The 23,664-nt window shown below is 41.6% G+C and overlaps 1 protein-coding gene across 5 annotated transcripts in view; it reads right to left on the bottom strand.

Moving 5' to 3' along the window:
* Nucleotides 1-23,664, bottom strand: part of tmco4 (transmembrane and coiled-coil domains 4) — an 89,212-nt gene that overhangs the window by 799 nt on the left and 64,749 nt on the right. For 4 of the 5 annotated variants that reach the window (XM_041206605.1, XM_041206607.1, XM_041206604.1 and 1 more), the window contains 2 exons: nt 23,538-23,655; nt 1,545-1,625 (listed from right to left, as the gene is read on the bottom strand). In XM_041206605.1, the coding sequence (XP_041062539.1) occupies nt 1,545-1,625; nt 23,538-23,655 (199 nt within the window). The remainder of the gene's footprint in view (nt 1-1,544; nt 1,626-23,537; nt 23,656-23,664) is intronic. The other variant, XM_041206608.1, reaches the window with a different exon arrangement.

A 23,664-nucleotide genomic window follows, 5' to 3' on the forward strand; every position in this document is an offset into this window, starting at 1 on the left:
TTGGGGATCCCCACCAATGTGCAGGGGGTACTGGTAAAATTTAAAATCAGACAGCTTACCAGCGCAGAACACTAAGCCTAGCTGAGTTTTCACAGCGCAGACTACCTCCTGTCAGTCCAATCAACCTGCAAGGTTACCTGGAGGTGAGTGGGAAGAATTCCAACACTCCTGTGACAGGTCTGAGTTTTCAGGTTCCATTAATGAGCCAGGCTGGTCAATCACCTACAGTGATCTGGAACACTGCATTCAGAGGGTTGACTTCATTTCAAACATTCACCTGTGCCGTGCCATCTTGAAACCTTGTTCCATGTTGATCCTAAAGAGACCCTGCTTGTCTCCTCCTGTCCCAGGAAGGTAGTATTATCATATATTTGGGTACATCTACATTATAATACGGAGCCATTTAAATAAAATCAATAATTCATTGTTGGTTCAAGAACAGTTGAAGAATTGACGCCTGCTTGTGGGCACATTCCAAGGGAATTTGCTTGGAGGTTACATCAGCTTTAATATGACCAAATCACTGTTTAGCTGGAAGTTATACAACACTCCCTGGAAAAGCCTACAAATAATTGCTAGAAGAAATAAATATTAGAGATTTAATCATTAAGTGTTCTTATTCTTATTTCTGTCTCCCTTTCTCACCTTGCATCCTGAAGTACAGTCTCATCCTGGGACTGTCCTCTTTTTCAAAAACATTGACTTACCCTGGGATATGGTTCTAGAGCACCGGTGGGGCTCAGGTACCTCACTTATGCAGCCAACTTACAGATGTGAGTCTAGATATTGAGTGCCCGCAGATATTCAACTATAGGAGCATCACAGTCCACTACAGTAGGGAATGAATTTCTTCACTGAGTCACCTTGGGAGCATCCTAATTGTTCCTCTTTGTGTTATGCTTTAAAATAAAACAATTTTCTCTTTTAGTGGCCGTTGACCAGAATGACTTCGGTGCTGACTGCAACAACAGTGTATATTTATTATAGTCATGGTGGCTTAAGGCTGAATTCCTATGTCTGGTTAATTGACCCACACTACAATATTCAAGACTTTTAAGGCTAAAGCCTGATGTGTGTGCTTCAAAACACAAGCAAGTTCTTAAAAATTATGCTCTGGGTTTATGTAAAAACAACTTGAACTTGCGTTTATAAAGTACCAACAACACAGAAAAACTCTTCACACAGGAGAACAAATACCTTTTAATGAAGAGTTGAGAGGGGTGACCAAATGAGGCGTTGTCAAATGAAGGTGGCTTTTAAAGGCAGAGAGAAATACAGGGACTTAAGGAAATAAGAGGTGGATTTTATGGAGGTATACAAGCACTTATATTAGAAATTGATTCTGTTGAGCACACAGCATTTTGCCCAAGGTCAGAGTTGCGTTACTGATTTAAACTGTTAGTAACAGATGATTCAACAAAATACTTGTGTCAGTGTTGAGTCACCAGTTCTGCTGTATGACATTAAATAGTGGCCTCTTTCAAGCTGTAATTAAATGTAGCATAGAATATAAAAAAAACATTTTAACTGGAGCATGGTGCTACCTGCTGTCTGACTCCATGCAGAGATAATGGAACAAGTTCTTCAGCAGTGCTGGTCCAGACACACACATCCCTAAGGAAATTCTGAAGGAAGAGCCGATGAGACACAAATTTCAATCAGTCACCTGCCAATTTTTCTAGTGTCTCGAAAGCTATGGGCATTTCAAAACTTCGTACAGTTAGTGAAGTTGTGCAAAAGGAAATAATGCTGGAAACACTGTGTGCATTGCACGGTAAGGTAAGATAAACACAACTTTTTAAAACAATACCTAAACATTAAGTCTAGTATTTTAAACTGCCAATGTCAAGCTGTACATGTTTCATTCAAATACTACACTCCAGGAAAAGCTATGTACAAATATATCTGACACACCCTTTACAAATGAAGGTGTCCAAAGAATGTTATTTCATTACATAAATGGTTATGACATTCAAAATACACACTATTGCTTAAATCTTTGGCAAGTTGTGGTAATTACATAAATGTGACATCAAGTTCCAGTAAACATCTGACAAACATTTTCTAATATATTAGTGAACCTGCTGAATTGTTTTGTTGGAGGGCTGACTTGGGCCACAGCTGATGGGGGATACTGCACTAATCTCTATCAGATCTGCAAACAAAAGAAGCTAGAACAGTCTTCCTGGGGATCAGATGGAGATCAGAGGGATACATACAGACTGAGATGATCAAATATCCTGCTTCTGGCACTGTATGAAGGGATTGCTGCCTGGTGAGGGTAAGAGGCCAAGATTGAAGAGTCCAAATGTGCGAGAATGAATATTCAGGAAATATTTAGACACAACTTCCTCAGGATATTAAATGAATCGGTTAGGCTGCATGAAAGGGTTGATTGTCTATGCTATTTGGAACAGATTAAATGGGTCAATAGTATCCATGATAAAGTAGCTTCTGCTTAGGCTGGAGAAAGAAGCTAAATTGGTGCAGTAGAGCACAAAATAGCATAGGTTACATGGGCTGTGGTAGGAAATTAAATGAGTGGGGTAGAGTCCATGATCAGATGGATTGTACTTGGGCTGTGAAAAGAGAAAGTCTGGTGGGCCCAATGGCCTTTTCTCAGCAAGTTTTATAGAGTTGATGTTTCGAGTTCTGAGTTCTGTTGAAGGGTCATGAGGACTCGAAACGTCAACTCTTTTCTTCTCCGCCGATGCTGCCAGACCTGCTGAGTTTTTCCAGGTAATTCTGTTTTTGTTTTGGATTTCCAGCATCCGCAGTTTTTTTGTTTTTATCTTAGTTTTATAGGAAAGCACTAAAGATTGCCACAGGGACTGAGAGAATATGATGACAGTTTCAGTGATGCATGCAGACAAGCTGTTCCATACACAGACTGAATCCTATTTCCCAAGCTGCCACATTCATTTCATTAACTAATTATTTTGCTTGCAAAACAAACTAGATGTAAAGTGCCTAAACTTTCCCTATGTGTCTAAAAATATTTCCTAGATTAAATATGGTTACCATAAATTAATGCAACTACTCACAAATATCTCATGCCAAGCTACACCAAGGTTCATATGACTCAAGTGATTATGAGAAAGAACAATGTGGTTTTGTTGTTGTTCACTGACAGATTAAGTGGCCAGCAGCAAATGGTGAATGTTTTACTCACTCCATCACTTTCTGAAAGCCAAAACGTTGAAGTCTTTGATTTCTATTTTCAATCTTTGTACTTCTCTCTAGTTCTTTCCTGGAGCTATCAATTGTTGCCATGGTACAATGAGACAGAAACTAGCCGAATCCTTCAAATGGCCATTTCTCATGCATGAGTGAGACACTCTTGCCAACTTAATGACCCAGCCTGATCTTTTATGAATCTATTGTCCATGATGGAATAAATGGCAAGAAACTTTTAGGGTTGAAATCAGTATATTTGGCTGTTAAAATTAAGAATGATTGTTGCTGTAGGAGCTCAGGTTAATTTAAGACCGAGTTAGAACTGTGATATTCTTCTGGCACAGATTTCACTACTTTATAAAGACATGACCTTTCACATGGTGATTATCACTGTTAGACAAAGCCTCTTACTTGATGCCATACACTTGTGGGGCTTGGTCCTTCCCCTGGTGTCCTGCACTGTGCGGCGAGTCTTTCACCTGGTGCTTCTAATGTGAGTCATTGTTCCTCCAAAAATTCCAACCTACCTTTAAATAGCTCAATCTTACATGTTCTTCTAATTCCCTGCATTCTCACTGAGCTGAAATCCAGAACCATTCCTTCACCCACCATCTTCTTGTCTAACTTATTATTTTCCCCAGGAATTTGAAACTATGAAACTCAATTTCCCTTAGTCTTTTCTTCTCCTGCACTGATTTTTCAAACCCAAGCTTGGTGTCACTTAATCACTACTTTCTGATTTACCTCATCTTCTTTGCGCATTGCTGGTGTCCTGCAATGAGAGGCTTAATCCTTATCCTGATATCTCACAGTTTGGATCCAACCTTTCCCCTTAACATGCACTGTGGGGCTTGACACTTCACTTTGGTTTCTCAATTAATTATTGGCCTCCATGTCATTAGGTTGGATGGTGGTGGTGGTAACGGTGGGGCAGGGGGTATAACGAAATATCAAAGTGAATTCTTCTTCTTGATCACAATGTACCAACCCACATAAATTCATGAATGTCGATACTGAGTGAAGAAAAGATTGTGTTTGGTTGCTGCATAGCCAACTGACTCTCACTTTCTAAATTCACTCATGCAGAATGATCACTTGGACAAAGGTACTTGGGAGTGACTGGCACTTCTGGAACTGTATCCTATCAAGGATCGGTGTCTGTGAAGCCAGTACCCCAGTGAAGGCCAGTGCTTTCAGAAGAGGGAAGAACATTTTCTTAAAAAAGAACATGGGAAATGGCCTAAATGAATTGATTTCTGAACCACAAGGGCAATATGATTCACATCAAGATTGCAACATAACTTGTATTCTGATTCTTCACCACTGGTTGAACTGTGAGAGGTTAGCAGAGAATAAGAAGGAACTGAGTGAGTACAATCAAGCCTGAACATGAGTTCAGCCTGTGACAACCTTTGACCCGGAAGCACAGTAAGGAAAATGTGTAATTTCTTTAAAACGTCCTAGGAATCTGTAATTCTATTAAAGAAGTTTGAAAAGGACTTTTAAGAGTTTGCATCAATTATAATGGGATCAATTGTAATTTTCTTGGATAGTCAGAAATACTGGCCCATGTGACCTGGTCGCCCTTGACCCGGAAGCAGTAGCAACAGTAAGGAAAATAAGATATGAATGTCATGTGGCCAAAGAAAAAGAAGCTGCAGCAGGGGAAGAACAGAAAAGGCACATTTACAACGAGCTGTGTGTGCAATACAGTTAAAAGGGACAGGAAGCTGAAGACAGGGTTAGACCAGAGATTTGGACAATTCCACTGCTACGCTTCAGTTTTACTAGAACTGTTTAACAAGGTTTATTAAAGGAGTCAAATCAAGGAGTCAAATAAAGGAATGTCTGGGGAATCTGTGCCATCAAGACTGTTGTGAACTTAGCTAAGGAGGTTCTGCAGGGGTGTGCCATTTGGGTGATGACTTCTCCAGGGAACTCGGAAGAAGTGGAGCCACTGCTGCAGGTGACTCGAGGACCAAATCCATTGAGTGAGAAAAGTGAGAGATCCAACAACGTACTGGAGGCTGAGTTGAGAGGAAGTGAGATTGCACCTGCTGCCACATTTCTGCAGGGAGTGATGTGAATGTTTGCACCTCATTAGATAATCAGCTGTATCTGCTATTCCATGTGTAATTTATAGTTCGTACTGACCACAATTTGCCTGTTAAGGTGCTGAGAAAAGGCAAATGATAGTTAAAGGGGATTCTATAATTAGACAAATAGATAACTTTATCTGCAGCCTCCCAAGTGAGAGGGTGAAGGACATAACAGTGTGGGTGGAAATTATTCTGGAAAGGGAAATTGAGCAGCTCAGCATTGTGGTTCATACTGGAACCAATGATAAATGGAAGAGCAGGATGGGTGGGAGCCCTTGAAAAGAGATCTTGAGGAATTAAGATTTGGTAGATTAAAAAGCAGAACTTCCAGGCCAGTAATCTCAGGATTATCTCCAGTGCCACACAATGGGCAGTTAGAGAGAAACAAACTAGACACGTCATATTGTGGCTTTAAATGTATATAAAGGAGGGTTTGCCATTTCTAAGGAACTGGAAGTGTTCCAGACAAAAAGATAATTTTACAGAAGGAATGGGCATCACCTAATTCAGTGACAATGAAAATATAGTAGAGTGCCTAAGTAGACTAAATTAATAAACTCTAGGCAGAGTGAAGTGGAAATATGGATATTGGGGTAGAGAGGTTAAGGAGGTTAATCTTGAAAGACTGAAGGGAAATAGAAGGGAGGAAATTATATGAGGAATATGAATGTCAGGGTTACAGTGTCTATATGAGAATGTGCAAACATAAATACAACCAGGGAACTGGGGTCACTAATTACGATGGAGGAACATGATGATGTAGTCTTCATAGAAACTTTGCGAAATTGTTTCTGGAAAGATGGAGAAAATAAAAAGGAAAGAGCCTTGCCCTTATTAATTAAAGAGATAATTACTGTCATTGAAAGGAAAATTTTCACTAATGGTGGTACCTGTCTGGTTAGAGTTAGAGAATTAGGAAATAGTAAGGGTCTGCTAATATATCAGGAGTAAATTATAGACAAATCTGTGGTTGGAATACAGTTGTAATTATGAGGAAACTTATCTATTCTATGGTAGACTGGGATGACACAAACAGTCATAATGGAGGAGAGGTTTTTAGAATGCACCCAGACTGTTTCCTAAGCAGGACAAATAAATAACCTGTAGGTCAGAGGACCAATGAACATCTCTTATCTAGATATATTGCAGACACAGTTCAATGCAAAAAATGTGAAGTAAAACTAGGAAAAAGAGAGTAAATATACCTTAAAAGGTGAAACTCTCAGAGTGGAAGAAGAGAGAGATTTAGGGGCACTAATAGAGTGATACTTTAAAATGGAGGTGCAGATTAAAGGCAAATTGAATTCTGGCAATTATTTGTAGGAGCAAGCAAGTCAGGCTGAATTTGTGCAAGACAATTGCTTAGGTTAGAGCTAAAGTTTTATGTGAAGGAGCTTTGCACCCATTATGGAAGGGTATTTGAGCTATGCAAAGGGTATAGCAAAGATTCACTGGAATGATACTAGGAATGTGAGATGATATTAATAAAACGTCCAAACAATTAAGCTTTTCCACTGGAACAAAAACTATTTAAAAAAAGGATCTAATAGAAACTTTTAAAATTATAAAGGTGTAAACAGTGAAAAATAGATTTTACAGGTCAGCAAATCACAGTCTCAAGGTTATCACTAAGGGGAGTCAAAAGATATTTTTTCCCCATACAGGGTTATTAGAACAAGGAATGCTTTATAACAGGTGGCTACTAAGGCTGAGACTATAACATAATTTAAAAGGTAATTGGAGAATTATATGAAAAGGAAGAATATAAAAGCAGAATTAGACAAATTCAGCTGAAGAGCCAGTTACATATTAACATACAGTTTAGGAGGAGTAGACCACTCGGCCCCTTAAGCCTGCTCTGCGATTCAATAAGATCACGATTTTAACCTCATATTCCTGCCTACCCCCAATAACCTTTCACCCCCTTGCTTATCAAGAATCCATCTACCTCTGCCTTAAAGATATTCAAGGACTCTGCCTCAACCACCTTTTGAGGAAGAGAATTCCGAAGTCACGCAATCCTCTGAGAGAAAAAAGTTTCCTCATCTCTGTCCTAAACAGTGAACCTGAGTTCTAGATTCTCCCACAAGAAGAAATATCCTTTCCACATTCATCCTGTCAAGTCCCCTCAGGATCTTGTATGTTTCAATCAAGTCACCGCTTACTGTTCTGAACTCCAGTGGATACAAATTAACCTGCCCATTCCAGCTATTAATCTAGTAAACCTTCCCTGAGCTGCAGCTAATGCATTTACATTTTTCCTTAAATAAGGAGACCAATACTTTTTTTTGTTCATTCATGTGATGTGGGCATCACTGGCTATGCCAGCATTTAGTGCCCATCCCTAATTGTCCTTGTTCAGAGGGCATTTAAGAGTCAACCACATTGCTGTGGCTCTGGAGTCACATGTGGGCCAGAACGGGTAAGGACATCAGATTTCCTTCCCTAAAGGACATTAGTGAACCAGATTGTTTAATGATCATCATTAGACTTTTAATTCCAGATTTTTTTACCATCTGCCATGGTGGGATTTGAACCCAGATTCCCAGAGCATTACCCTGGATCTCTGGGTTACTAGTCCAACAACAATACTACTATGCCATCGCCTCCCCACTGTACTGTATACAGTACTCCAGGTGTGGTCTCACCAATGCCTGTATAATTAAAGCATAAGCTCTCTACTCTTGTATCCAATTCCCCTTGCAATAAACAATAACATGCAATAAGCACCTGCATACTAACCTTTTGCGATTCATGCATTTGGACACCCAGATCCCTCTGCGTTTCAGAGCTCTGCAATCTCTCACTATTTAGATAATATGCCTCTTGTTTATTCTTCCTGCCAAAATTGACAACCTCGCATTTTTCTACACTATACTCCATTTGCCAGATCTTTGCCCACTCACTGAACCTTGCAACCTCCTTATGTCCTCTTCACAACTTACTTTCCTACCTACCTTTGTGTCATCAGCCAATTTAGCAACTATATCATTGGCGCCTTCATCCAAATAATTTATATAAGTTGTAAAGAGTTAAGGCCCAGAATGGCAGAGTTGTGGTCAACCAGAAAATAAGCCATTTATGCCTACCTTCTATTTCCTGTTAGCTAGCCAATCCTCAATCCATGCCAATATGTTACTCCCTCCACCATGAGCTTTTATTTTCTGCAATAACCTTTGATGAGGCACCTTATCAAATACCTTCCAAAATCAAAGTACAGTAAGGACTCTGGGGGTGGACATCTGGCCAGACACCCCCCCTCCCCTCCAAGAGCATTGCTTGGCAGCATCTCCAGGGAGGCTGCTGCTGCTGTTATTGCCCCTGCAGGCTGTGCAGGATCGCCGAGGGATTCAGGCCAAAGACGACTAATGGCGGGAGGGGGAGGTTACGGGATGAGGATTGCAGGGAAGGGGAGTATGCAGCAAGGACAGAGGGATTGCTCTCAGTGGGTCCTGAACGCCAGGTCCCTCGATCAGACACAGAATGCCTGACAATGAGGGATCCGTCCTGGGACGCTGCAAGCAACCCTGTCAGGGTTTGTTTATCGGGCTTCCAGCATGGTGAGTTTTCTGCCCACTGCTGGATGAATACCAGCGGTGGCTGCATGAGGGCCTTAAGTGGGCCTTTATTGCAAAGTTAAGGGCCTCAATTGATGGTGAGATGGGAAGGCTGTCCTTCCCGGCCCAGACTTAATCAGGGTGGATACAGAATGGTGATGTGGTTACCACGTGACAGCCTCCTGCCAGATTAAACAACCGTCCTGTCAGCAAACACGCCTCAGGGGAGGGCATTAAATTCCACCTAATATTCCTAGATAGTGGTTACATTACTCCATGTAATGCATTGGTTTCAAAATGGGACCCACGAAGATTCAGTAGTAACTTTCAAAAGAGAATGGGATATTTATTTAAAAGCAAAGATTGGCATGAGGTGGGATTAATTGAATAGCTAATAAGGACTAATTAAATGTTTGCAGTCATACTTGGCACAAAGGAAGGTGGTGGTTGTTGGAGGTCAATCATCTCAGTTCCAGGATATCACTGCAGGAGATTGCACAATCTTCAGCACCATTCATAACTCCTCAGATACTGAAGGAGTCCGTGTCCATATGCAGCACGACCTGGACAACATTCAGGCTTGGGCTGACAAGTGGCAAGTAACATTCATGCCACTCAAGTGCTAGACAATTATTATCCCCAACAAGAGAGAACCTAACCACCTCCTCATGACTTTCATTGGCATTACCATCGCTGAATCCCTGACTATCAACATCATGGGGGTTACCATTGACCAGAAACTAAACTGGACTAGCCATATAAATACTGTGGCTATAAGAGCAGGTCATAGGCTGGGAATTCTGTGGCGAGTTACTCAGCTCCTATCTCCCCAAAACCTGTCCGCCATTTACAAGGCACAAGTCAGGAGTGCGATGGAATACTCTCCACTTGCTTGGGTGAGTGCAGCTCCAACAACATTCAAGACGCCTGACACCAACCAGGACAAAGCAGCCCGTTTGATTGGCATCCCATCCACCAGCTTAAACATTCAGTTCCTCCACCACCGACACACAGTGGCAGCAGTGTGTACCATCTACAAGATGAACTGCAGCGACTCACCAAGGCTCCTTCGACAGCACCTTCCCAACCCACGACCTCTACTACCTAGAAGGACAAGGGCAACAGATGTATGGGAACATTACCACCTACAAGCTGCACTCCAAGCCACAGACCATCCTGACTTAGAACTATAATGTCATTCCTTCACTGTCACTGGGTTAAATTCCTGGAATTCCCTTCCTAATAGCATTGTGGGTGTACCTACACCACACAGACCGCAGTTGTTTAAGGTGGTTCACCACCAACTTCTTAAGGATAATTAGGGATGAGCAATAAATGCTGGCCTAGCTAGTGATGCCCACATCCTGTGAAAAAAATAAAAATAAGCTCTTGGCACAATGGGTGAAATGACCTCCTTTTGTAATCTAAGATTCTAACACCCTACAGGGTCCGCAAGGCGATCCCAGAAGTTCACTGCACTTCTTTGCTTTTCTGTTATTTGCTGATTTGCTAGCACCTAATAATTCTCAAAGCCAAATTGGACTGAAAATAATTTCTTGTTTGCACTTTGTTGCCAATGTAACTGAAAATATTCCAACAGGAAATTAAAGCCCCTTCTATTTGCAGCTTTTCATCCAAACTCTTTACAAAGTATAAAATCAAATACTTAAAAAATTAATTGGAATAATTTGCTAGTGATAAATATTCCTCTCCCCAGCGTATTTAAATTCTGTATATCAATGCAGCAGAAACATTGTTCAACATCTCCACAAGGAATAAAACTGCACTCTGTTCATTTTTTTCCCTGTGACCCCTGAATGTTCGCCTATGTATTGGGTGTTTCCCTTTCTGCATTTTGTTCCTCGCCCAACTATGCAGAACTTTCTATGGTTTTGTGGATTGTGCTCTGGGATTTATTCAGTGAGAGACAAGTTTTCCATTGGCACAGTGCAGTGAGGGCCACCTCTCTGCTCCGTATGGATGGGTACCTTCTTGTCATTCTGAATTGGTTCACTCATTAGTTGTTAATGATAAGCATGTGTAAGTGCTGGCCTCTACAGTTTGGGAGCAATGCCAATTCTCTGACCTCATAGTAACAAAACACTTTAGCCTCACAATTACAGGACACTCAAAGCCAACACCTTAACTCTCAGTTAACAGGATACTTAAAGCCAACATACTAACCTCACAGTAGTAGAACATCCAAAGCTAACACACAAATTTCACAGTAACAGGACATTCCTAGTCCATACACTAATGTCAAGGTAACAGGAGACTCAAAGCCAGCATACTTAATAACTCAGTAACTGGACACTCAAAGGCAGTGCACTAACGTCATGGTAACAGGACACTCAACGCCAACACACTAACCTCACAATAACAGGGCACTCAAAGCCAACACCACATCCAATAGTTATTTTGTGCGTGTATTGAAGGAGAGAGAACAAACTGCTTCCTTATGCGTGGAAAAAAACACAAACTAGGAGCTAAACCAAATCTTTACACATCTCATTACAAACAGATGGTTTACATATCCCATCTATAGCTAGTGAAAACCTTTCCCTCTCTACAAATAAGCAGGTTGCATCTGTTGCTTGGATGGATGTTTTTTTGACAATTAAAATAGAACAAAACAGTAATATCTTGGCATTCATTGATGGAATCAATAAACAAGCACATCTAAGCACACAATTTCTACCAATCTCATTGGACATATGCAATGCAGTGTACAGTAAATTAAATGGAACTTGGACCATTTTTATCAAATTACTGCTTAAAATTTGATTTGATGCCATGAAAGAATATATTTTGTGCCATTTGATTAACAGGTCCAGACAGTTGTGATTAACTCCCATTTACCCCAAGACAGCACTGTTTAAGATTTAAACCAACATACAATAGTAACAGCAAACCTGCTTTTGTGGTCAACATGAATTAGTTTTAATAGTGAAGAACTGCAATGACTGACTTATAAGGCTGGTACTAGGTTTAAAATCTCAATGACATTTCCTAATCAGACTTTCTTTTTATGTCAGCTAATTCATTTATGACCCCAATGTCTTAGATTCTTCCCACCACATCAGATGGAGATACATGTAACATTCAGTGTTGTTATGGCAAAATGCAACAGTGAAACACAAGTGGTGTTGACGGAGATGAAAACTGTGATGTTAAAATGTGAACAGGAAGCAGCTGAAACAGGAGCAGTACTAAGAAAAATCTTGGTATGAAAACTATGAAAGCTACCTAGGGTCTGTCAGAAATTACCACACACTGCCACTCTGTTGGGCTTCAGCTAACTACGAAAAATATTTCACTTTTAAACCAACATTTAAGTTGTGTAAAACAGTCATACAGGGCTCTTTTTTTTTAAGACGGCAGCTTTGGTGATGATTCTTCTTTTCCTATTTACATATATTCCAGACACATCTTTTCTTACTTACCTTGTTCCACTACCATCATCTTTTGCGTTGCACCATCACTCTTTTGTCATTTAATCTCTCCTGTCTTCTGCCTGCAATAGATCTTCCCTTTTGTTCTTTCCTCCTTTCCCAGCCTCTGCACTTGCTAAAACATCTCTATTTACAGTTCGGATGTAAGGTCATTGACCTGAAACAAACTCCACTTCTGTCAGATGCTGCCAGACCTGCTGAGTATTTACAGCGTTTTCTGTTTTTATTTCACACAGGGATCTGATTGGCGCTTTTCTCACAACCTGCTTCTCCTCCTTGCTGTGGGGGCTAATGGAGATTCTACACTCGCTGCTAAGATAATCACCATGCTCATTAACACATGCTGATGAGCACACAAACTATTCCATGTGCCTCAACACTGGCATATGGTGGTGGGCCCTCTACACCATAAACACGGGTGTGGACACATGTTACATCAGTGGCCTGCACATTCTGGTTGCCACACACTGCAGGCCTACACACTAACACATGCCGGGTGCACACACAGTACAGTGGACACAAACACTTGGTGGCGTACATACCAACAAAGTACAACACCCCAAGTCTGAAGAGTCTAAGCACTCAAAACATTGAGCCTTCAGTTATTCCTTGATTTCTGACAGGCTGCCACTTGCATCACTTGGTATATAAAGATAAACAATATTTAAACCTATCTCAACTACATGAGATCCAACTATCTGTGAGTGCATTTTGCTTGTTTTTTTTCTGTATTCTTTCAAGGGATGTGGGCGTCGCTGGCAACACTAGGATTTGTTGCCCGTCCCTAATTGCTCTTGGACTGAGTGGCTTGCTAGGCCATTTCAAAGGGCAAATGTCCAGTGACATTGCTGTGGGTCTGGAATCACATGTAGGCCAGACCAGGTAAGGATGGCAGATTTCCTTCCCAAAAGGACAATAGTGAACCAGATTGGTTTTCATGACAATCGATGATAGTTGTCATGGTCACCATTACTGAGGCTAGCTTTTATATTCCAGATTTTATTAATTTAATTTAAATTCCACCAGCTGCCATAGTGGGATCTGAACCCATGTTTGAACCCAAAGCATTAATCTGGGCCTCTGAATCACTAGTCCAGTGACATTACCACTACACCACCGACTTCCCTCCCCTCAAATGTTTAGATAAGGCTGAAATAGGTTTAGATAAGGGGAGATGAGAGAAGGTTCATATGGAGCATAAACACCGTGCTGAATGCCTTGTAGTTGTGCTGTAAATGCTATGTAAACCTTGGCCTGCTGCCCTTAGACATTTCCATTGAATTATAATTCAACCTCCATTGATTGCAATTCAATCTGTTTCTGCTGCTATTTACAATTGAGATGTGATCTTGTAACTTTACATCACATTACCAGAAACACTCAGTTGAGCTGTCACTGATTCATTTTCACATACTTTATTTTGCAATAAATGTATCTGTGAATTACTGCGTGCCTATTCATCGACCCAACATGGTTCCTCTGCTGTTTATTCCAAGTAACTAAGGATGGTCAGGTCACTAGGATGAATCATGGCTCACTCCACCCTCCCACATTCTTCCACTTGATAGACTGCCACCCTGCCACCTACTGTTAGCTGCAACTACCAAGATTTAAAAAAAAAATTAAATTCCCCAGTTAATTTAGATAAAGGAGTTGGAAACAATGCACAGATTCATCCATTTGTTTCCTATTTTGTCATCCAAAATTTATATTTTAAAAAATCTATCTTTGCTGATCTTACTGACATTGCACAATAATAGTAACCCAGAATTTGCTGGGAGGAAAATGGCATGTTTCTTAAGTTTTTCAAGTTCCATAACAATTTTGTACAATGAGTGTTAAGGATTGCCGCAAACTGCTGGATGATTTGCACTGCTCTGTCCTTCACCTTTTGAAAATGGCAGCTTATTGTTAACCTCTCTGAGAGTTTTGAGAAAATGCTGCATCTCTGCATGGGTTAAGATTGCTGCAGAAAATTGGGGCTGGCACTTAACAGTGTAAGGACCCTTTTAAAGTTGAGATTTATGTTCTCGAAATGCCATTCAACCTCTCCAGCCCGGGAAAGTGATAACTGACACCGTGATACCTCATTCCTGCAGGTATTCAAATGTTGTTAGAGAGTTTTAAAATTTTGAAATGTTTATCTTACTTTTCCTTTCTCTCTTAACCCAACATTTCTTTCCCTCTATTTAGCTTTCTGTATCTAATTTGACTCTTACCCACCCTATTGTCTTCTCTGCCGTTTCTCTGTATCTTTTGCAACATTTAAAGCTAATTGGTTACGACAGTGGACCCATTTTTCATCAAGATCCCAGATGTCCAGTTATCTGCTCATCCTTCCAGCAATTTGCATTGCAAAGTTTTTTTCAAGCTGGAGGGTGCAGGGAAAAAGTCTAACTAATGGGGCATGTCCTGAGATGTCCCCTTGCAACAAATGAGGGCCAAGGTGTTTGAAACTGCCACAAAACCTAGAACTGGGATCACGGCCTCAAGATTAGAAAAGGGCAGGTACACAGACAGTTTGGATGTTAATCACGTGATGCAAAGGATTGTGAACATGTGGTTTGGAATGTGGAGGCAGGCACAAATTGCAGAAACGGTTACAGGAGGAATGGATAGATATTTGAGTGAATGGGAAATTGAGGTATATAAATTTTTGGGGCTGGCCAGATGGACTACAAAGTCTTTTCCAGTCCCACACTTTCCGAAGTTCTTATATGATGTCAGAATGAGTTTGAAGTATAAAAGCTGTATCAGATCACTCAGAGCTCAAGGACTCTTGCCCCTGACTTGCATTTCTCTGTTACATATCGAATATTTATCTCATAGGTCTGGTTTTCTCTCTCACTGTTGACTCATTGTGGTTTCATAAGTACAGGGCTGGACGGATGGATAACAATAATTAGCTAGCTCATCAAAGTTGTCTTGTGCTGGAAGTCAGGCAAGAGATGGCTGACTTACAGTAAAATATTCTTCTGGCACTCAATCTATTTGTGAAACAATAGGCATACAGGTATAAGACACCTGGTATATTAAGATGTATGGCATCTGCTGTAATTAATTTGTATATCATTGCTGATCCAGGGACAAGCAACAAGAAGGAAATACAATGATAGCCATGTTCCCATTTTTTTTTTCCTTCCTAATCTTTTTTCCAATCTTCTTCCCTAAATTCCTGAGGTTGCTGACTCCTGCAGTGGGTCCAGTTTTGTGGATACATGCAGGCCTCCTTGGCCATTCAGCATAGGTGAGTCTGACCAGCAGGCGTTGGCAGGTTTCATGACAGCATACAGCTTCATAATGGGTCCTGATCCTGTTTTCATCGGTCCATACTCAATTTCCAGAATGGATTACTGGGAGACAAGAACAGAAACCCTACCTGATTTTCATTTTCTGTAACCCAGTGATGCTGATAACATTATGCTGCTCTGGCTGAGATCAGCTAATTCAGCTCAGGTTGAGCTGCAGTGGCACCTTCCAGTAGTGTGGCTCAGTCAACCTTGGACAGTGCATTTGTCCAAGAGAATAGGCTTCCACTTCATGCTTAATTCCACCTCTACTGCTGCAAGCTTTATCTATTTTAATTCAGAACTAGAATAATCTTGGGTTGGAGGTTTTTTAAAAAATTCCTTCATGGGATGTGTGTGTTGCTAGGAAGGCCAGCATTTGTAGCCCATCCCTTATTGTCTTTGAACTGAGTGACTTGCTTAGCCATTTCAGAGGGCAGTTAAGAGTCAACCACATTGCTGTTGGTCTGGAGTCACATGTAGGCCAGACCAGGTAAAGGTGGCAGATTTCCTTCCCTAAAGTTCATTCGTGAACCAGATGGGTTTTTACAACAATCAACAGTGGTTTCATGGTCACCATCACTGAAACTATCTTTCAATTCCATTTTATTAATTGAAATTAAATACCACCAGCTGCCATGGTGGGAATTTGAACCCGTATCCCCAGAACATTAGCCTGGGCATCTGGATTACTAGTTAAGTGACATTACCACTATGCTACCTTTTCTCCCTGCAAGAGATAACACTTCAGATACATAAATTTCTTCCCGAGTTGTAAAACCTTTACAGATTGAAATGCATAGTGTTCCATTTACTCTCATTTGGAAATAGGAGTCATTCCCATTTGCATAATCCATTTTCCATATGTCCCAAAATGTGCACAACACAAAGCCAAGGGACTGTAATTGAGGAAAGGCCTGGAGATGCTGTATTAGGAGGAACTATTTTTTCACAGATTAGTGTAGAAAGTTAGCAGTGTTGATTAACACTGCTAAAAAAAATCATTGAACACATATGCAGTAAGGAATAGGGCTGAGGGGTAGCACAAACAAAGATGATTTCATACTGTGCGCAGTAGCATAGTTTGGGAACTTGGCACATTAATGCCACAGAAAGCATGTGGAAGGAGGGAGCTTGACTGGCCTTACCTCCTTGTTCCAAGTTTTCTCAAGGTCTTGGACAGTGATAGAACATCTGGCCTAAGAAGATGACAAAGTTAACACACAACAGGGAAGCAAGGTGAGATAAACAGAGGGAATACATGCCCGGAATACCAAAGAAGCACATGTCAGCAATACTGAGAGAGTAAAGCTCTGTAGTACAGAGGGAGCATGTATCAGCAATACATAAAGAATCAGTGCAAGAAATAGCAACCTGAATCAGGAATGTAGAAGGTCTGGAATCCACAGGAAGTCTACGCCTGGAGTGCAGAGAGTTTGCGTGTCTGGAATGCAGAAGATGTGTGTATGTCGGATTATAGTGGGGATGTGTGTCTGGAATACAGAGGGAGACAGTGGCAGTAATAAAGAAGAAGCATGTGTCAAGAATACCAGGTGTGTGTGTCAGGAATAGCTATGAAGTTTTATCGAGAATACTGTGGAAGATTTGTTATGAATTATGAGAAAGTGTGTGCTGGAAGATAGAGGTACCATATGCCAGTGATAAAGAGTAGCCTGTATCAGTGCTAGGGTTGAGCTTGAAACAGTGCCGGAAGGGAGCTTGTGCCAGTGCCGGAAGGGAGCCTGGGCCAGTGCCGGAAGGGAGCCGGGGCCAGTGCCGGAAGGGAGCCGGGGCCAGTGCCGGAAGGGAGCCGGGGCCAGTGCCGGAAGGGAGCCGGGGCCAGTGCCGGAAGGGAGCCGGGGCCAGTGCCGGAAGGGAGCCGGGGCCACTGCCGGAAGGGAGCCGGGGCCACTGCCGGAAGGGAGCCGGGGCCACTGCCGGAAGGGAGCCTGGGCCAGTGCCGGAAGGGAGCCTGGGCCAGTGCCGGAAGGGAGCCTGGGCCAGTGCCGGAAGGGAGCCTGGGCCAGTGCCGGAAGGGAGCCTGGGCCAGTGCCGGAAGGGAGCCTGGGCCAGTGCCGGAAGGGAGCCTGGGCCAGTGCCGGAAGGGAGCCTGGGCCAGTGCCGGAAGGGAGCCTGGGCCAGTGCCGGTAGGGAGCCTGGGCCAGTGCCGGAAGGGAGCCTGGGCCAGTGCCGGAAGGGAGCCTGGGCCAGTGCCGGAAGGGAGCCTGGGCCAGTGCCGGAAGGGAGCCTGGGCCAGTGCCGAAAGGGAGCCTGGGCCAGTGCTGGAAGGGAGCCTGGGCCAGTGATAAAGAGGAGCTTTTGCCAGTGCTAAAAGGAGGTTTTGGGGTTCTAGGGTGGGAATTTCAGACAATGGGGCCTGAATGGCTAAAGGCACAACCCCCAAGCATCGGGGGAACAGGCAGTTCTGTGTAGGGTGATAAGGCAGGAATTGGTTATAGAGATGGTCAAGATTATGAAAGAATTTAAGGACAAGGATAAGAATTTTAAATTGAAAGTGCTGGATGACCAGGAGCCAATAGAGGTCAGCAAGGATAGGAGTGATGTGTGAGTAGTAATTGGCATAGGGTAGCATCTAGACACCCAAATGTTGGGTGAGCTGAAATTTACTGGTGGAGGAGGGAAAACTGGCCAAAGGAATATTGGAATAGTCAAGGCCGTAAGTGACAAAAGAATGAACAAGAGTTCAGCAGCAGATAGACTGAGATAGGCGTGGTGGTGTATAACATAATGGAAGCATGACGTATGCATTTTTTTGTGGAGAAGATAACGGGTCAAAAGTTGATCTTCAGGTTAAATAGGACATCAAGCTTGTGAACAGTCCAGTACAATCTAAGACAATGTTTGGGAGGGGGACATGGTTGGTGGCAAGGATATTGTGTTGGAGCTGGACCTGAAAACAATGGTGGTCCTAATATTTAACCAGAGGAAACTGAGATTCATTTAAAACTGGGCAAAGAGGTTGCGAAATATTCAAGAAAGATGGTTGGAAGGTAGAGCTGGGTGTTGCCAAAGTACATCTGGAAATGGACCACATGTCATTGGATAATGCCAGCAAGGGGTTTCAAGAGATGAGGAAGAGAAAAAGGTCAAGGATGGTTTCCTTGGGAGACTCTGGAGATATCAGCTGGACAACAGAATAGAAGAGTTTGAGGAGGGTGGTACAATCAATTGTGTCAAGGGTGAGCACGAGAAGGGAAGATGTACCATGTTCACAGTCACAGAGGATGTGATTGATGACTTGGATTGGGATGGTTTCATTTCTACGAAAGGGGTGGAAGCCTGATTGGACAGAATCAAACGTGGAAAGACAGGTACAGAATTGGGTGGCGACAACACAATCAAGGACTTTGGAGAAGAAAGGAAAGTTGGAGATCAGCCCATAATCTCCAAGGGCAGAGGGGACAAAGGAAAGGTCTTTGAGGAGGGTACTGATGATGGTGGTTTTGAAAAGGACAATGACAATACCTGAGAAGAGGGAAATACTTAAAATGTCTCAAGGAAATAGGGCAGCAGCAGGCCAGAGCTGAATAGTACAGGTGTGAAGTTGGATGAATATTCTGAGGTGTTGCTTAATTGTGTTTAGGAATTAGGACATATTTATACAGAACTGTCTCTCAGGAGAGTAACTAGGTGGTACATAATAGGCTAGAGTGTACATGATGTATGGAGTAACTGTAAACGACAGGTGAAATGACTGTTTCTCATGTTCCGTTGCTATTATGGTGAAGTAAGTTACAGCAATGTTATTCAAGTTGTTTGGTAATGCAGCATAACTAATGTTATTGGTCTGCTATGTTTTGTGGAATACCATATGTAGAAGTGCTTTCACATATGCTATACCCTAGAATTTTCTAGTCAGCTTTTCAAAAGCTCACAATTGAACATATGGTAATAAGGTTAGATAGGGTACCATATTTCAGGTTTTGAGGAACTCAATGTGGTCATTGATAAATTTTTTTTTTGAGAACAAGTAACATTCATGCCACACAAGTGCCAGTCAATGACCATCTCCAACAAAACTAACCACTTCCACTTGACATTCAATTGCATTACAATTGCTGAATCTCCCATTACTACCATTCCTTTGACCAGAAACTGAACTGGACCAGCCATACAAATACTGTGGCTACAAGAGCAGGTCAGAGGTTGGGATCTCAGCAATGAGTATCTCACCTCCCGCCTTATTGCTCTTTTGCTGTCGCTGGGTCAAAATCTTGGAACTCTCTTCCTAACAGCACTGTGGGTGTACCTACATCACATGGACTGCATCAGTTCAAGAAGGCAGCTCACCACCACCACCTTCTTTAGGGCAATTAGAGATGCGCAACAAATGCTGGCCTAGCCAGTGATGCCCACATCCTGTGAAAGAATATAAAAAAGAACAAGTATAGCTAATCAATATACACACTTCATGTCTGGCCTCTTTGGGCTAACTTCTTGAAAGAAGTTACAGTGACACTAATTTGAAGTAAGATTACCAATTCAATCCTCTCCATTTTATGAAAAAATAGTAGTACAATTATGTAGTTGTGAACTCTAACTTGTGATTCATCTCCTCTGAATCATAGGTTTGAATTTACAATCCAGATAGCTGGACTAGACTGCAAATACTGAATGGCAAATACTGAATACTTAACACACCAGACTGAAGAGTCTGATAAAAATAGAGAAAAACTTCGGATAATCCCAACTGTGTCAGACAATCATTGTCACTGTCTCTTTCATTACCTAGCATGAGATTAGGACTGACTCCTGTTTCTGCGCCTCCTGTTCACAGATGTACTGCCTTGCTTCATCCCACAATAACAAGTCCCTCTTTTAAGCTGCCCATGTTTCTGTCTCTCTCTGTTTGACTTGTTCTCTCTCTCTCTTTCTCTTTGTGTTTCTCTCTGTCTATCTCTCTATCAGAATTGCTGCTGTTTTTCAATCTTCTTCAAAATTCCCAACATTGCGGTATACATTACCTGATGATTTAATACCCTTCATCTTTACTCGCCTCAAGTTAAAGATTACACTACTATGAAGTTTAGATTGCATCTATTTTCCCAAAACAAGCGAGGTCTGAAATGGCATAAACCATTTGTGGTAGCTGCAATTATTTTCTTTACTAGTCACAGTGTCAAATTTTCATTTGCACAATGACCGTGTAATGTGATGAGACTGGACATTAACTGCACTCAATCATAATTACCATCATAAACACTGACCCTGAAGAAAGAACCAGCATTTATACAGTACCTTTTAAAACCTCAGAGCACCACAAAGCATTTAACAGCCAATGATGTACTTTTTGAAGTATAGTCACTGTTGTAAAGAAAGGAAACATGGCAATCATTTTGCACATAGCAATTCTCACAAACAACAGTGAGATAAATAATCAGATTATTTGTTTTTGGTGATGTTAGTTGAGGGTGGTTAGGATTCCAGAGCACTCCCTATCTCTTCTTTGAATAGTGGCTCGGACCACTGCATCAGAAAACATTAGAAACTTTACATTAGCACTTTCCAAAGCAACAACCGAATTAAACTGGAGTATTGTAAAGCACAATGTATAAAGTTGCTTGTGGAGGTTGTGGGGTGAAAAAATGGTGGTTGCACGGGGTATTATGCTGATTAAAATTGCCACTGGGAACGTCAGAGCTCACAGAAAAAAATTCAACATATTGTCTTGTGAATACTGGTGCTGTGATCTGCAGGTATCTACATTATGGTAGTGAATGATTCTGTGATTGGATTTGCTGTTTGTTCATTCCTATTTCTTCAGAGGTGTGATCTGTTGACAAACCCAATGTAGTAATGAAAATGCAAACAATTTTGAGGAATGCGGAACATGACACACTACTTGACTAATGAAACACGAGGCGAAATAGTAATATTTTCTGAAATCTGGCCATTCTTCCCATAAATATTATTGAGGTGCTGGCTACAATTACTCCACTTTGAAGAAATGCTTTGACTGGAATGTGTCAAATAGAGTAAATGCATTTAACAGTAGCATGCTTCTGGTGTTGCCACACAACACACCAGAGAATTTCTTCTCCTTGATGTGTAGGGGATAAAACTTCCTTCTGTTTATTGATTGTACAAAGGGTCTAAAAACAAACTGAGCTCATCTGACAGTATTTACACTGTAAAGCTTAGAAATTTGTTGATAATACTTTTTAAAATACAGTAATAACATTTAACATTTCAAATCCAAACGTTGAAAATTTATCTCACCAGTTCTGGATATGAGAAGCGTTTCTAGTATTTCTAATTGTTCCTTGTTGGGAATTAAACTAGAAGAGTTAAGAGCATAATGTGGTAAAATGTGAGACTGTCCACTTTGGCAGAGTATTATTTAACTGCAGATTGCAGAGGGATCTGGGTGTCTTGTACATGAATCACAAAAAGTTAGCATGCAAGTACAGCAATTAATTAGGAAGGCAAATGGAATGTTTGCCTTTATTGCAAAGGGGATGGAAAATAAAAGTAGGGAAGTCATGCATGGCATTGGTGAGACTGCAACTAGGGTACTATGTACAGTTTTGGTCTCTTTGTTTAAGGGCAAATATGCTGGCATTGAAAGCAATTCAAAGAAGGTTCACTAGGCTGTCTTATGAGGAAAGGATGAGCAAGTTGGGCCTTTATGCATTGGAGCTTAGAATAATAAGAGGTGTGCCGGGAGTTTCCGGCCCTGTTGTGGGCAGGACCCACCGCGGGAGATTCAGCAGCCCAGCCAAAAGACTTTTGGCGGGATTGGACGATCTCAGCAGCAGGTGGGGCTGGAAGATCCTGCCCGCGGTCTTATTGAAACCTAAGATTCTGAGGGAGTTTGACAGAATGTTAAGAGGATATTTCCCCTTATGGGAGAATCTAGAACTAGGGGGAAGAGTTTAAAAATAAAGGGTCTCCCATTTAAGACAGAGTTGAGGAGGAATTTCTTCTCTCAGAGGATCATTAGTTTTTGAAATTCTCTTCCTGAGAAAGCAGTGGAAGCTGGGTCATTGATTACATTCGAGGCTGCATTAAATAGATTTTTGAACCACAGGGAGTTGAAAGTTATGGGGGTGGGGACAGGCAAGAAAGTGGAGATAAGGCCGCAATCAGATCAGCCATGATCCTATTGAATGGCGGAGCAGGCTTGAAGGGCGAATGACTTACTCCTACTCCTATTTCCTATTATCATCTTATTATGGTCGTATTAACTGATCTCATAATATCGCATGCTCTCCGAGGAAGTCTTCAACTTTATATCACTGGAGGAAAAAAACCATGAGGGATCTATCCAGGTTTGAAAAAGGGATTCAATAAGATTAAAGTCTCCCTTGTTTGCTGACAGCGAGGGTCTGAAACTTGGGTAATTACAACCAATGTTACCAACACCTGCAATTCTAAAAAAGGATTCTTGATGCAACATCTTAGCAGCAATATCAAGTTTGGATTCTCCATCAGGATTACCTTTGAGAATTGAGTGTGTTGGCAATGCTTTTCAAACCAGTTCCTTGGGGTAATAATCTGGGTAGACAGCACATGACTCCGCACAAACTACAATTCAAATGGGAGCTGTGGGGAATGGAAACATTCACACTGGTATAACTGCAGGGGCTGCTCTTCTAAGGGTTGGTTAAAGAGACAAAGTTGGGGAAAAGCATCTAATTCATGCTACACCTGAAATGGGGCCAGCTAGAAGTCCACACTTGGTACCAGGAGTTGATTTGAATCTTCACCTCACATGAAAAAAGAACCAAGAATATTTGAAGCTGAAAAGGGTTCCATAACCAGATTTACACACAAGGTGGGACACCTCAAAATTTTTAAAATTAATTTAAGATCAGTCTAAAATGGCTGCAGCATTTCAGAAATAAACAGTCTTCCAATTAAGGAAGACTGACACTGTCCTGTACAGGAAAGTCTATTCATGTAGGTCAAACACTACTTAAGACAGCAGAGATAAATACTTACAATGGATGAAAGATCTACATTAGCCATTTTTCTGTCATCCATGGCAATTGGCTGTAGACCTGCTACATTCAGCTGTACTGAAGAACTACGATAGACAAAATTCAGAAGCCAGTCTCCCCTGTTGAAG

This window comes from Carcharodon carcharias, chromosome 15, assembly GCF_017639515.1.
Source record: "Carcharodon carcharias isolate sCarCar2 chromosome 15, sCarCar2.pri, whole genome shotgun sequence".
Taxonomy (NCBI): Eukaryota; Metazoa; Chordata; class Chondrichthyes; order Lamniformes; family Lamnidae; genus Carcharodon; species Carcharodon carcharias.